We start from the raw sequence: 12325 nt of genomic DNA, 5'->3' as shown, positions 1-12325 counted from the left end.
AAAAAGTCACAGGTGACCTAGAGCACAGGGGATACGTAGAAGTAAATCAGAGTGGACTCACTCAAGAGCACACCCTCCAGGAATCAAAAGTTATAGAAATATTCTCCTAACTTAACTCAAATTAAAGAGGAAATTACTCTTATCAGCTCTGTAGGGCACCAGAACAGAGTTATCGCTAAGGTATTTACAACCAGATTCTACTCAAAATAAGATGTAAATAAAAAGTCTCAGAAGTGATAGGCCCCAATGCTGTGATCCCAGGAAGTGGAAGTCATTCAGAACAGTGGTTGAGAGAGTTTTGAGCACCTAGACCCATGATCCAGACAGAGGACCTAAGCTTGCTCACATTTCACATGCAGAATTCTCACCAACTCCAGCAGTGCCTCAGGGCAGGATGGCTCAATATGGGCCGGGAAGGAGGAACACACATATAGTGGGGCACAGAACACATCAGTAGGCTACACCCCTTCCCCAACAACAAACCAAGCCTTCTTAGGGTATGTCTAGATTGCAGTTAAAAACTCATGGCTGGCCTATGCCAGATGACTTGGGCTCGCAGGGCTATTTAATTGCAGCGTAGATGTCCAGGCTCAACCAGAGCTGGAACATCTACACTGCAATAAACCAGCCCCACAGCCCAATTCTGCAAGTCCAAGTCAGCTGGCACAGGCCAGCCCCAGGCATCAACTATACTCTTAGAGATGTGGTGTGCTAGTCAGTGGATTATACAAGACCCCTGCTAGCAATCAAGAAAGTCCTGAAGTTCATTAGGGAGATGGAAAAGGCTCAAACCAGAGAAAGATTCACAAGAAAACAGAATTGGAAAACAGTGCTGGAATACTGTCATTTTTATAAGCTTTTTGGGAACACAGTTATGGCTACCAAAAAAATATGTATACTTGCTCTGCAAGGCAAGGGTAAAAAAGAAGTATTCTTACTTTTTGAAGTCAAAACTTTGGACTGCATCATTCCAGAAATATTTTACGCTGTGGTGTGTGAAATAGCGAATCTGTAAGGCAAATACATGCCTTTAGGTATTAAGCTGGCACTGTTCAACACCTGATTTCTATTTAATTTAGTATCACTGTTAAAAATTTATAACAAAACTGAACTTAAATTAGGTACACTATAAGTTTTAAAAATGAAATACAAAATGTTTCCTGTGTGCTCTCTGCTATACTGACAATATATTTTATACAAGATAGTTTACTTTTCAATAGTCTTATTCTTTCATTAATCCCACAATATACTGACACACAAGATCTGTTATACTTTGTGACTTTAAATATAAGAGCACATTTCCCTACCTCAACCAACTGACCTCTTTGGCAGTCTAAGCAGGTCACATGTATTGTACTGTGTGCATAATATATATTCTTTTCATAGCTGCCTTGAAGATTAAGGATTCAGATACCACAGGTCCACTTACAGGAGAATATTTGTTTGGGTCGTTTCTATTCTCTTCAGCAGGGATTTCACATAAATGATCACTATGGCCATTTGAAACTTTGTCTTCAATAGATTGAGGATTCTGTAATGGGTTGTCTCCCCGAGAAAGCACAATACGAATCCTTGCACAAAACCATATCCTGAATTCATCCTAACAAAGAAAAAAATTGTTAACAGAGAAACAAATTGCAGAATACTGTTTAATACCTTGTAAGGATGCATAAAAGTGAACCTAGGGACATTTTTCTTTTCTTTAATAAGTACCAATGTCAGTTGGAAAACAAGTCAATTAGCAAGGTCCACATATACTTACAGAAATGAAAGATACCATGGGATTGATAACAAATTACCCCAAGGACAAGGTTTTCCCTTTTATTTATAAAACATTTTACCACTCTAACTCCACGTAACACTAGCAGAAAACTTTCAAAGCTCTGGTGTGTGCTAGTGAACCCTCAGACTTAGTTTTGAAATCTTTCGTTTTTTATAAATAAATGGCATGGTATTTCTTCCATAAATTCCACAATAATTTATTATTTCAGAGTACAAGGGGGACTGGTTTACGCTAAGTGGGGAGGTGTCACTTGTATAGGGGATAGGAAACACAGAAGGAACGGCATGAGTGAAACGGCCGCACCCTTTAACTATTCATCTCCATGTTTTCCTATTTCTGAGCTATTCTGAAGTATAACATATATTGTATAGAAATTATGGCATTTTTTGTGAGTGTTCTGCAAAAACTTTCAACCTTAATTTTTAAAAGTATGGGGTGGGGGGATTAATAAATACATGCATAGCACTCCCAAATGTGGAGGTGATGTCTGTGACGTTGCACCCCATAATGCTTTATAGAAATATGCTTATGAATGTAAAAATGACATAACTGGAATATGTTTTATGCTACATGTGCCATGTAACATATCTCTGCAAAGTTTATGATCTACTGAATATATTCACCCTATTTGTATGCATGTATCATTTTTGTATTCAAAGTTCTGAATATTGGCTGTGTACTTGTTTGATTTTAAGTAGCCTCAGTGAAGCATTTGGACAGCTTCTTGAGCAAAGACTATTCTCAGTAAGTGCCCAATCAAGAAACACTTAATCTGACAATAGACTTTAATAGAAGCCAATCCACATCTAAGATTTCCAGGGACCGTTCTGTAGAGAACTAAGTCATGCATGGACATGTGACTTGCCCAGGTGACTCCAAAACTCCATCTTGTAGAGGGATTCTACACAGGGGGAGGGAGGGTTTCCACCCACAAGAGAGAAACTATATAAAGCCCTGAGAGACCCCTCCATTTTGTCTTCAGCTGGCTCAAGAGGTAGCCTCTCCACCCCCAAAGAATACCTGAAAGAAACTGGAACAAAGGACAGTACCTACAGGGGTGAGAGTGATTGCTGGACCCAGACTAGAAGGAGGCTAGTCTGTAAAAGAAGCTTATTGGAACATCTCTGAGGGTGAGATTTACCTGTATCACTTTCTTACTGTATTAGGCTTAGACTTGCGTGTTTTATTTTATTTTGCTTGGCAATGTACTTTGTTCGGTCTGTTACTACTTGGAACCACTTAAATCCTAAATTTTGTATTTAATAAAATCATTTTTTACTTATTAATTAACCCAGAGTATTTATACCTGGGGAGGAGGGGGGGGACAGCTGTGCATACCTCTCTATCAGTGTTATAGAGGGCGAACAATTTATGAGTTTACCCTGTATAAGCTTTATACAGGGTAAAATTGATTTATTTGGGGTTTGGACCCCATTGGCAGTTGGGTATCTGAGTGCTGGATACAGGAACACTTCTTAAGCTGTTTTCAGTTAAGCCTGCAGCTTTTGGGGGACAGGGTTCAGACCTGGGTCTGTGTTTGCAGCAGGCTGGCGTGTCTGGGACATCCAGGCAGGGCACTGACGTCCCAAGCTGGCCGGGAAAACAGGCTCAGAGGTAGTCTCAGCACATCAGGTGGCAGTCACAAAGGGGGTTTCTGTGGCCCAACCCGTCACAATGTCCATGTGAAGTGACAAAGCCATGTGATAAATTGCAGAATTATGTGATAAATTCACTCCACACCTTTGTTTGCCTCCTCCTGCCCAGGAAACCTACTACTCTGGGCCCTATTCTAGCTTCCAAAATTCATTAACAGACAGCAGGTACCATTTTATTTTGAAATTAATCTGCCAGAGAAACTTCATCCTGAAAAACATGGCATCTTCCCTAAAATTACACCGGACCAAAGCCCAAGACAAGCAAGATCTAGCCTTGGGTCGTAACAAGCTTTTCTATACACAAGCTTTATATCATTGGAAGAGGGAAATTTCCAGTTTCCCAATGGGATCCATAACACCTACTTCTAGCCCCTGGAGTGCCAGAGACATTTTCGTATGTAATATATGTGGGAATAAGTAGAATGGATGCAATAATCTTGCTTTAATATGAAGATGGTGTTGCACAGCTTTGTCCCCATGTTTTGCACTTCTCCTGTTTATATCCTCTTCCTTTCTACAGGACTTGACATTGATTTAAGTAAGTAATTAATACCAGATATCCACTCATAACCTGCAATCCCTGATGCTCTAACCTCTCCATGTCACTTTGTAGTTTACTTCTGTCCTCTTCCATATAGACTATCTCTCCAATTTGGTGTTATCTGCACAACTGTTCATTGCTGAATTTATATCAAAGAAACATTGGAGAAAGACAGACATGAAAAGAGGTCCAGAGCTTTCTTAAGGGTTAGAAATGAGCAAAAAAACTGCTGGAAATCCCAGCAGTCCTGAACAAGGGCCACAACTAGAAGAAAGCATTACTGTTAGATGCGTGATGGATGCTGCACCATTGTGACAGAAGCTGCTCTGCACACCACTGACGGTAGCTTGAGAACCTCTATATTATGCTATACAAAACTCTAAGGCCAGTGCATCAACAGCCTCAGCTCACGGCCTTCCAAAACCTAGGTCTGATCAGTTCCTGAAATCTTCTATACAAAAGAAAACTACTGAATATACTCATTCATAAGGCGAATTTTTTTGGTAAAAAAGGGGAAGCATTGGAGAAGGGGGTTGGCTTATGAACGGGTATAGAGAGGGAGAGGTTGGACATGCCCCTGCCCCCCAACAGAGGGGGCAAGGAGAAGCAGCACAGCCAGCAGAGCCAGAAGGGAAGAGGTGGCGCCAGAGTCTCTCCGCTTCCGGCCACGCTGCTCTCCCCCACAGCCTCTGAAGCAGCTGCAGCTCCAGGGCTCCCAAAGCCTCCTTCAAGTTTTCAATTTGCTTACAACTGGCAAACTACACCCATCATTTATTTATAAACCGTGATGCAAAGAAAGTAATATCACTAGCCCAAGAGCTGATAACTACTACCTCTAACTTTTCTGTTCAATCACTGCATTCACAAAACTAGAGCACATTCAGTGTACAAACTTACAGTTGTTCTCAGTAGCACCACTTCACAGTCTTTAAGTGTAGTCCTTTTGCATGTTGCTCTCACACGCCACTCAGGCATCCAGTAGAGGAGGAGGAGGAGGAAGCCACCAGTACAAAGCACCCCTATAGCAACTAAAACTAGCTTCCAGGGGCACCGATTATAACCATAAATCTCCTGTACGGAAACAGGGAAACAAATAATGAACAAAGATATCCTTAATTGCTTTGGCTGAAAAATTCAGTAGTAACCGGTTACAAACTGTGGCAGATAAATGTGTCATATTTCAAAGGTTTTTCCTCCTTTTCTTTGCTAGGGGGAGGGTTCAAAAAAGTTTATTTACTATAGTGTGGCAACTGCTTTGTTCAGTCCGATGCACATAGACTCATTAAAACCCATAGAAGTGCTACATTCACACCAATTTAAAAACACTGCAATACAGAAACAGACTCCTCCCCAGACTGCTCCTGAGGCAGCTATGCAGGGAAACTTACGTTACAATCTAACCTTTAGTTTTTAAGGACCCAGTTCTGGTCCATGGTTCTGAAGATGTAAGGGAACATGGCATGCAAGCCTGCTCTACGCCCCAACAACAGCTGTGAACAGTTTACTATTCTTCTTTCTGCTCACAATCAGACAACAAACTAGGGTGGATACAATTGATAATTTTTTGAAAAAAAAATTGATTTAAATCTTCTTTTTTATTTTATTTAAATTGCATAGTTTTTAAAAATAAACCTGTTAAAATGACATCTGAATTTAATATAAAATATGTTAAGACCTAAACTTACTAAAATATCTTAAAACAATAAAAAAATATGCTGAATACATGAGCCTCTATCAAAATCTTTGAGTTAAAGACTGCTTTTCTATATGAAGAAAGAATCACAGGTAAAACATCTAATTTTTAGGTCAAGCTTTATAGATAGGGCACTATAGGTCATGTATTGTAGTAAGGGCTTGTTTTGTTTAATAAAAATAAATTTTAGATGCTGTTTTGGGTGTTTACTTAAATTTCAGTTACCATCCTAATGCAACTTGACACAAATCATGAGCAAAAGGTTAATTATCTATAAAATAGCATATCATTCACCATTTTCTAACATACTAAAATGTGCAATTAATAATAATCTGAACATATTAAGCTGTATAATTGCTTCAGTAAACGTATATAGTTATAGTGTACCCTCCCAGGCCGCAAAAAGATGTACCAAATCTCGTGTAAAGGCTCTATTTAGCTGTAAATTAGCATGTTTTAACAGTTATTATGCAATCAATGAAAAAGCATCTTCTTTAGAAAATAACAAGTAGAAGTTGATCCAAATCGAGGACTTAAATCAACATTGTCTACTTGGAGATTTAATGCATGATTTAAATTGCTGATTTAAATCAGGCTGACTGACAAATGGTTTTCATTCTCTGGGGAGGAAATAAAAAGGGGGTAGTTGGGAATGGGAGGAAGGAATGAACTACGTTACTCTTATTTCATCTTAAAATGTAATACAGCCAAGCCTCTAATCGTAAGAAGGTACTTCTCACCCAAATGATACTTGGGAACATATTGTTTTGGAAGTAGGGCTACCCACTGTAACGCTTATGTACAGCTGGTGAAACACTAGCATGAGACACAGCCAAAAAGAAAACCCCAACCACGCTCCAAAGACAGCAGTTACTGTGGCAACTGGAGAAAGTCCACTCACCTCCTAGTAGGAAGCAATATTCAGAGTACTCTCTTGTTACAATGAAGAACAAATTACACAAAAATATGAAGTGCCTCTTAGGATAATAAATTAACAATCAAGGGTAAGTCCTATCACTATCTGGGTACAGCCTGAGGCACAAAAATTTCGCTGAGTGTTTCCGTGCAGTAACTCAAAGGAAACTTTCAGATGCTGAGCGGTATTTCCTCTGTCTCATATTACATGGAACAAATTTCCTGTTCTGTAGTATCAGTAAAATGGAAGCGGTCATTGAGACCCACCAGCATCATTCACATTTATGAAAATATTAACACCTAAAGGTATCTGCAAAATCTCTTTTTGAAACATCATCACACTCTAATTGCTAGAACTCATTTATTTTCGTCAAAAGGTTGGGGTTTTTTAGGGTTTTGACCAGAACAGTCCCTTCTTTAAGCCCTGTTCCAGCCATCCCGACTTTTTTGGCAAAAATGGGTGTTTGTCCCATTTATTCTTGCCAACGTGATCAGCTGGCAAGTGCCAACGGGACCAATGCAAATGGGACACGTACAAATGGGACAAATGCTCACTTTTGTCAAAAAAGTTGGATGCAGAGGAACATGCTGGGTGGGGCTGAGCTACAATGCCAGCCCCGGGTGCAGGGGATGGGGGTCGGGGGAAGGGGGAGAATGATGCAGGGCTCGGGCAAGCAGCAACGCCAGCCCCAGCCTTGCACGGGGAGCAGGCGCGCTCAGGCAAGTGGCTCGGGCCAGCCCCTCACAAGGGCGGGGGGGTTGGGTCAGTCTAGCCCCACACAGTGTCCCGTTTTCCCTTTGGGAAATTTGGTCACCATACTCTTGGGACAGGAACTGCATCTGGGTAAGTGTGCCAAGTGTGTGCACAGAGCACAACCAGGCCCACAGCTCTAGCCAGGCTCCCTACCACAAGGGAGCAGGGCCACAATTTGTTTTTATGAAACACTTCACTGCAATTTTCCTTTCAAAGGGTATTGAGAAGTAAACTACGCTGTGGGACTGGTTAGAGTTTTGGCTGTACAGATCTGCTTGGTTCTTCATACCCTCTTTAGGAGTTTGAATAAATGGAAATTCGTACCCCAAGATTAGTCCTCTATGATTCCAGAAGGGGCTCATGAGGACTGTGCCTAAAGCAATATGCCCCAAACAGAAAAGCAACATTTTCTTCAATTTGTGAAACGAGACCGTAAAACTGATTACCATCTCATCCTCCTCGCCTGTATTGACAGTCTTATTTTCTTCCTTTTCCATGTTTACTGAGATGTGGAACTTCTCAACTTCAGATACCGGAAGACCTCTAGCAAAAGAAGTATTAAAAAAAACCCAGTTGAAGCCATATTTTGACTACTGTGCACATGCATTAACTTTTGATGTTTCACTGGCATAACTACATTCACAACATGCATGTACATGAAATGCACGGACACCCAACCTGCTTTCATCTAATTCTTAACAGAATATGTGACCATAGTATATGTTAAAGTATTTTGCTGTTCAATAGACAAAAATGTCCACTAAAATAGTTAACTTTAAAAAAATATTTCAAAACCCAATCTTAGTCTAGAAGTCTATAAATTATTATTTGACAAATGGAAACAGATATAACTAAAAATGCACTTCTAGCCACTTAGATGCCTCACTAATATTAGTGAGTTTATTCTCACAACACCCCTGTAACGTATGAAAATATCTTCATTTTAAAGATGCGGAACCAAGATATATAGAGATTAAATGATTTACCCAAGGGTCACACAGGAAATCTGTGGCAGAACCAAGAACTGAACCCAAATATCCTCACTCTAAGTTCAGTGCCCTGGCCATAAAGCCGTCCTTTAATTTCTACTTGAAATTGGCTGAAACCTCTAACTGCATTTTAATTTATTATTATTATATTCCAACATCAAAACTAAAGCACCTCAATAAACATACACACCATTATATATCCTTAGTATGAACTGTATTTTTAGATTCTTATGGAGATGGAAATGCACAGCTGGAGAGCAGTACTAAACAGAACACAAGAATTAGAAATTCTTATTTTTATTTATTTATTTATTTTGATATTGTGACAGCACCCAAGGGCCCCACACCACTCTAGGTGCTGAACAAATATACAGAAAGACAGTCACTGCCCAGACAAACCATTTCCAGACTCAAAAAAAGACAAGAAGTGAGTAACAAACAAAAGAGAAGGTGGAAAGTCGAGGGTGACAAGGGTAACAGTAGTTTGGTCACACAGTTATGTGAGTTTATTACGTGCCCACATTGATGTTTCTGTCTCATTAGAAAGGTGCTCTCTTTTACAATTAAATATTAACTATCCAATGGACATTCATCCTAGCCATAAAAGATGGACAGTTTCTTGCAGGGTACACACCAGACATCAAGAATTGAGAAGTGGCTTGGAGAAGTAGTGGCCATAGGATTATTTCCCCAGGAGTACAGGGGGCTGGACTAGATGACCTCTCGAGGTCCCTTCCAGTCCTACGATTCTATGACAAGGGATAGTGTGGAAAAAACTGCATAGCAGTAGTCTCCAACCTTTTTATGCCCAAGGTCTGCTGGCATGGTTCTCATAACACAAGAACTAGGGGTCACCAAAATGAAATTAACAGGCAGCAGGTTTAAAACAAATGGAAGGCAGTATTTCTTCACACAACGCACAGTCAACCTGTGGAACTCCTTGCCAGAGGATGCTGTGAAGGCCAAGACTATAACAGGGTTCAAAAAAGAACTAGATAAATTCACGGAGGATAGATCCATCAATGGCTATTAGCCACGATGGGCAGGATTTGCCAGACCCTGGGAATGGGCGACAGGGGATGGATCACTTGATGATTATCTGTTCTGTTCATTGCCTCTGGGGCACCTGGCACAGGCCACTGTCAGAAGACAGGACACTGGGCGAGATGGACCTCTCCACCCCAGCCTCCAGTTACTCCTGCCCACATTCCTCAGCCCCACTGGCTCCCCATCTCCCTCCTTTTTCAGTCTCTTTGCCCAGCCCATCCCAGTTCTCTCCTTTCCAGCATTCATCTGTATCTGCCCCCTCCAACTCCTTTCCTCACCCCACATGGGTTCCCAGTTCTCATCAAACTGCTTCCCTCTCTTGCTCCCTGTCTTTCCCTCACCCCACCAGCTCTCAGTCCCAATCCCCTTGCCCAGGCAGTGCCAGTGTCTGCCCCCTCTCCCCACCTCTCTCCACCCCACTCCTTTCCATTTCTTGCCCCTTCTGCATTTGAATGAGGCAGTTTTTCCCTCCACACTGCCGGGGGTAGGGGGCATGAGTAGCAGGCGAGAGGCGCCCTGCTCTCAGTTCCTATGCCCAGCCCTAGCCCCAACTGCAATTGCAGTGAAAGTCAGCCCTAGGCTGGAGCATGTCCAGTGAAGAGAGAATCTTCAGTGAATGTAGCCGCAAAGCCCTAGCAAGTCAAAATTGAGCATGTGTGAACTGCGATGTTTCAAAAACTTATCACTTGGCCAAATTTGGGCAGATTTTCATGTGGAAGGTGTCATAAATATAAAGGGAAGGGTAAACACCTTCAAATCCCTCCTGGCCAGAGGAAAAACCCTGTCACCTGTAAAGGGTTAAGAAGCTAGGATAACCTCGCTGGCACCTGTCCACATTGACCAATGAGGAGACAAGATACTTTCAAAGCTGGAGGGGGGAGAAACAAAGGTTCTCTCAGTCTGTGTGTTGCTTTTGCCGGGACCAGAGCAGGAATGCAGGTTAGAACTCCTGTAAAGGGCTAATAAGCAATCTAGTTAGAGATGCATTAGATTCTGTTTTTTTAAATGGCTGATAAAATAAGTTGTGCTGAATGGAATGTATATTCCTGTTTTTGTGTCTTTTTGTAACTTAAAGTTTTGCCTAGAGGGATTCTCTATGTTTTGAATCTGATTACCCTGTAAGGTATTTACCATCCTGATTTTACAGAGGTAATTCTTTTACTTTTTCTTCTATTAAAAGTCTTCTTGTAAGAAAACTGAATGCTTTGTCATTGTTCTTAAGATCCAAGAGTTTGGGTCTGTGTTCGCCTATGCAAATTGGTGAGGATTTTTATCAAGCCTTCCCCAGGAAAGGGGGTGTACGGTTTGGGAGGATTTTGGGGGGAAAGACGTTTCCAAGCAGGCTCTTTCCCTGTTATATATTTGTTAGACACTTGGTAGTGGCAGCAATAAAGTCCAAGGGCAAAAGGTAAAATAGTTTGTACCTTGGGGAAGTTTTTACCTAAGCTGGTAAAAATAAGCTTAGGGGGTTTTTCATGCAGGTCCCCACATCTGTACCATAGAGTTCAGAGTGGGGAAAGGAACCTTGACAGAAGGCAAAAGGCATATATATCCCTGCCACAAAGGCTACCTCTCGGCCAAAATTCAAGTCACTGCTCCTAAGCATAAGGGTGCAAAAGCTTCTCAAAGAAGGTCACTGGAATTTTTTAGTATGGGCAAAACACCATGTTTTTCCCTAGCTTCATTCTCGGAAATGACTGAACCATTTTAGCTGAAATATCAACCCAAATGGTTAAAGTTTGGCAATGTTAAAAATTACTGAAAACAGGGTGAAGGGAACCATCAGGCAGCATTAATTGGGAGTGCTTGCATCCCCACCTATAACAGAACATGTATTATTGTATGCTTAGGCCTTGATCCCTCATGGAGAACAGTGCAGGGAGCCCATGTTCCAACACAGACAACCACTGAAGTCAACTGAGACCCAAATGGGTGCAGGAGTCCATCTGCAGGGAACTCTTTGCAGGATCAGGTTCTTAGATAATAATACAAGACTCACTAAGAAATAAAGATTAAAAATAATTTCTCTATTATCCTTTTTTTAAATAAACATCACTTCTAGTCAGCTGAATAACTGTGTCAATGTCCTCCCACATTCGTTTGAACCAAGTAAGTAACCTCTTTCTACAATATTAGTTGTCACAGTTCCAATGGAAGCAGAATCTCAACAAACAAATCATTCAGAAAAGTGTATTAACACCTAGTGTACTGTAGAGCTAGAGTGTCCCCATTTGTCTTCAAACTATGCTTTGGCACAATTCGTTGACATGGCTGCACAAGACAGGCCTCTGCAGAACACTGTGGAGCTAAAATGATTTCTCCTAATAAAAATATATGAATTTTAAAAGTCCAGTTGGACTACTTACTTTGGTCATGCATTCAAGGTGTCTACATTGCTAAAAATGCTTCCAGTCATAAAAATACAAATACGACAAACTCAATTTCCCATTCCACTGCTAAACTGACATTTTCACATGACCAACTAAAATCGAACTGTTGGCGTAAATTTCTATTACTCTAGTTTGACTTTACATATTTTTTTTTTTAATTTCAGATGCACACCACTGCTCCATGGAGTACACAACAGTTAAAGTACTCTCTAAAACCAGGTATTTGAGTTTATTAAAATTGTCACATGCACGTTCTTCACTACACGGCAGATTAATTTTGAAGTCTGTTTAACTGAGGAAAACATCTTCGAAATGTTATTAGTAAAAAATGCCCTAAATTAATGAATGGTTTCTAACAAAACTGAACATTGGAATAACAACACATGTCAAATGCAAGTTTATGTACGCACCACAGATAAGTCACAGGATTTTTTTCAAATCAGTTTGTATAACCAGAAAAGTTTTTGGTACGTAATGAATTATAGTTTACAGTAAAGTTCACAGCAGTCATGAGAAAAGATTTCCATTTCTCATGCTGGAACTAACTTGCTCCATCCC

General features: G+C 40.7%; 1 protein-coding gene across 11 annotated transcripts in view; it reads right to left on the bottom strand.

Annotated features, from left to right (window-relative positions):
- Positions 1–12325, bottom strand: part of ATP13A3 (ATPase 13A3) — a 132281-nt gene that overhangs the window by 61451 nt on the left and 58505 nt on the right. For 10 of the 11 annotated variants that reach the window (XM_075132019.1, XM_075132021.1, XM_075132020.1 and 7 more), the window contains 4 exons: positions 7788–7884; positions 4877–5050; positions 1430–1600; positions 939–1009 (listed from right to left, as the gene is read on the bottom strand). In XM_075132019.1, coding sequence (XP_074988120.1) covers positions 939–1009; positions 1430–1600; positions 4877–5050; positions 7788–7838 — 467 coding nt within the window. In that variant the 5' untranslated portion in view covers positions 7839–7884. The remainder of the gene's footprint in view (positions 1–938; positions 1010–1429; positions 1601–4876; positions 5051–7787; positions 7885–12325) is intronic. The other variant, XM_075132025.1, reaches the window with a different exon arrangement.

Source organism: Caretta caretta, chromosome 9, assembly GCF_965140235.1.
Source record: "Caretta caretta isolate rCarCar2 chromosome 9, rCarCar1.hap1, whole genome shotgun sequence".
Lineage (NCBI taxonomy): Eukaryota > Metazoa > Chordata > Testudines > Cheloniidae > Caretta > Caretta caretta.
The sequence above is the reverse complement of the archived record's forward strand: the minus strand, read 5'-3'. Positions and strand labels throughout refer to the sequence as shown.